The 220-nt window shown below is 73.2% G+C and overlaps 1 protein-coding gene across 1 annotated transcript in view; it reads right to left on the reverse strand.

The window, feature by feature from the left end:
* Nucleotides 1-6: 6 nt before the first annotated feature.
* TK1 (thymidine kinase 1, soluble) overlaps nucleotides 7-220 on the reverse strand; it is a 12,764-nt gene continuing 12,550 nt past the window's right edge. The window contains exon 6 of the mRNA XM_015562652.1: nucleotides 7-217. Within this exon, the coding sequence (XP_015418138.1) occupies nucleotides 105-217 (113 nt within the window). The 3' untranslated portion in view covers nucleotides 7-104. The remainder of the gene's footprint in view (nucleotides 218-220) is intronic.

Consider the following 220-nt stretch of genomic DNA (forward strand, 5'->3'; position numbering starts at 1 on the left):
GCCCTGCAGACCGCTTCCACAGCCCTGAGCCTCCCCGCCTGCTTCCTCCTCCGACAGGCGGCTCAGTGCGGGCAGGTGTCCGCTAGGGGGCGCCACCCCCGGGCTCAGTTGGCGGGGCTGCACTGCAGGGTCTGATGAGGGGCCAGGGGCTTCCTGGCGCCCACAGCCTCCCCCGGCTTCCCCGGCGCCGGGCAGTTCTCCTTGTCCTCCCCGTCCAGTG

The sequence above is a fragment of the Myotis davidii genome, unplaced genomic scaffold (assembly GCF_000327345.1).
Source record: "Myotis davidii unplaced genomic scaffold, ASM32734v1 scaffold991, whole genome shotgun sequence".
NCBI lineage: Eukaryota > Metazoa > Chordata > Mammalia > Chiroptera > Vespertilionidae > Myotis > Myotis davidii.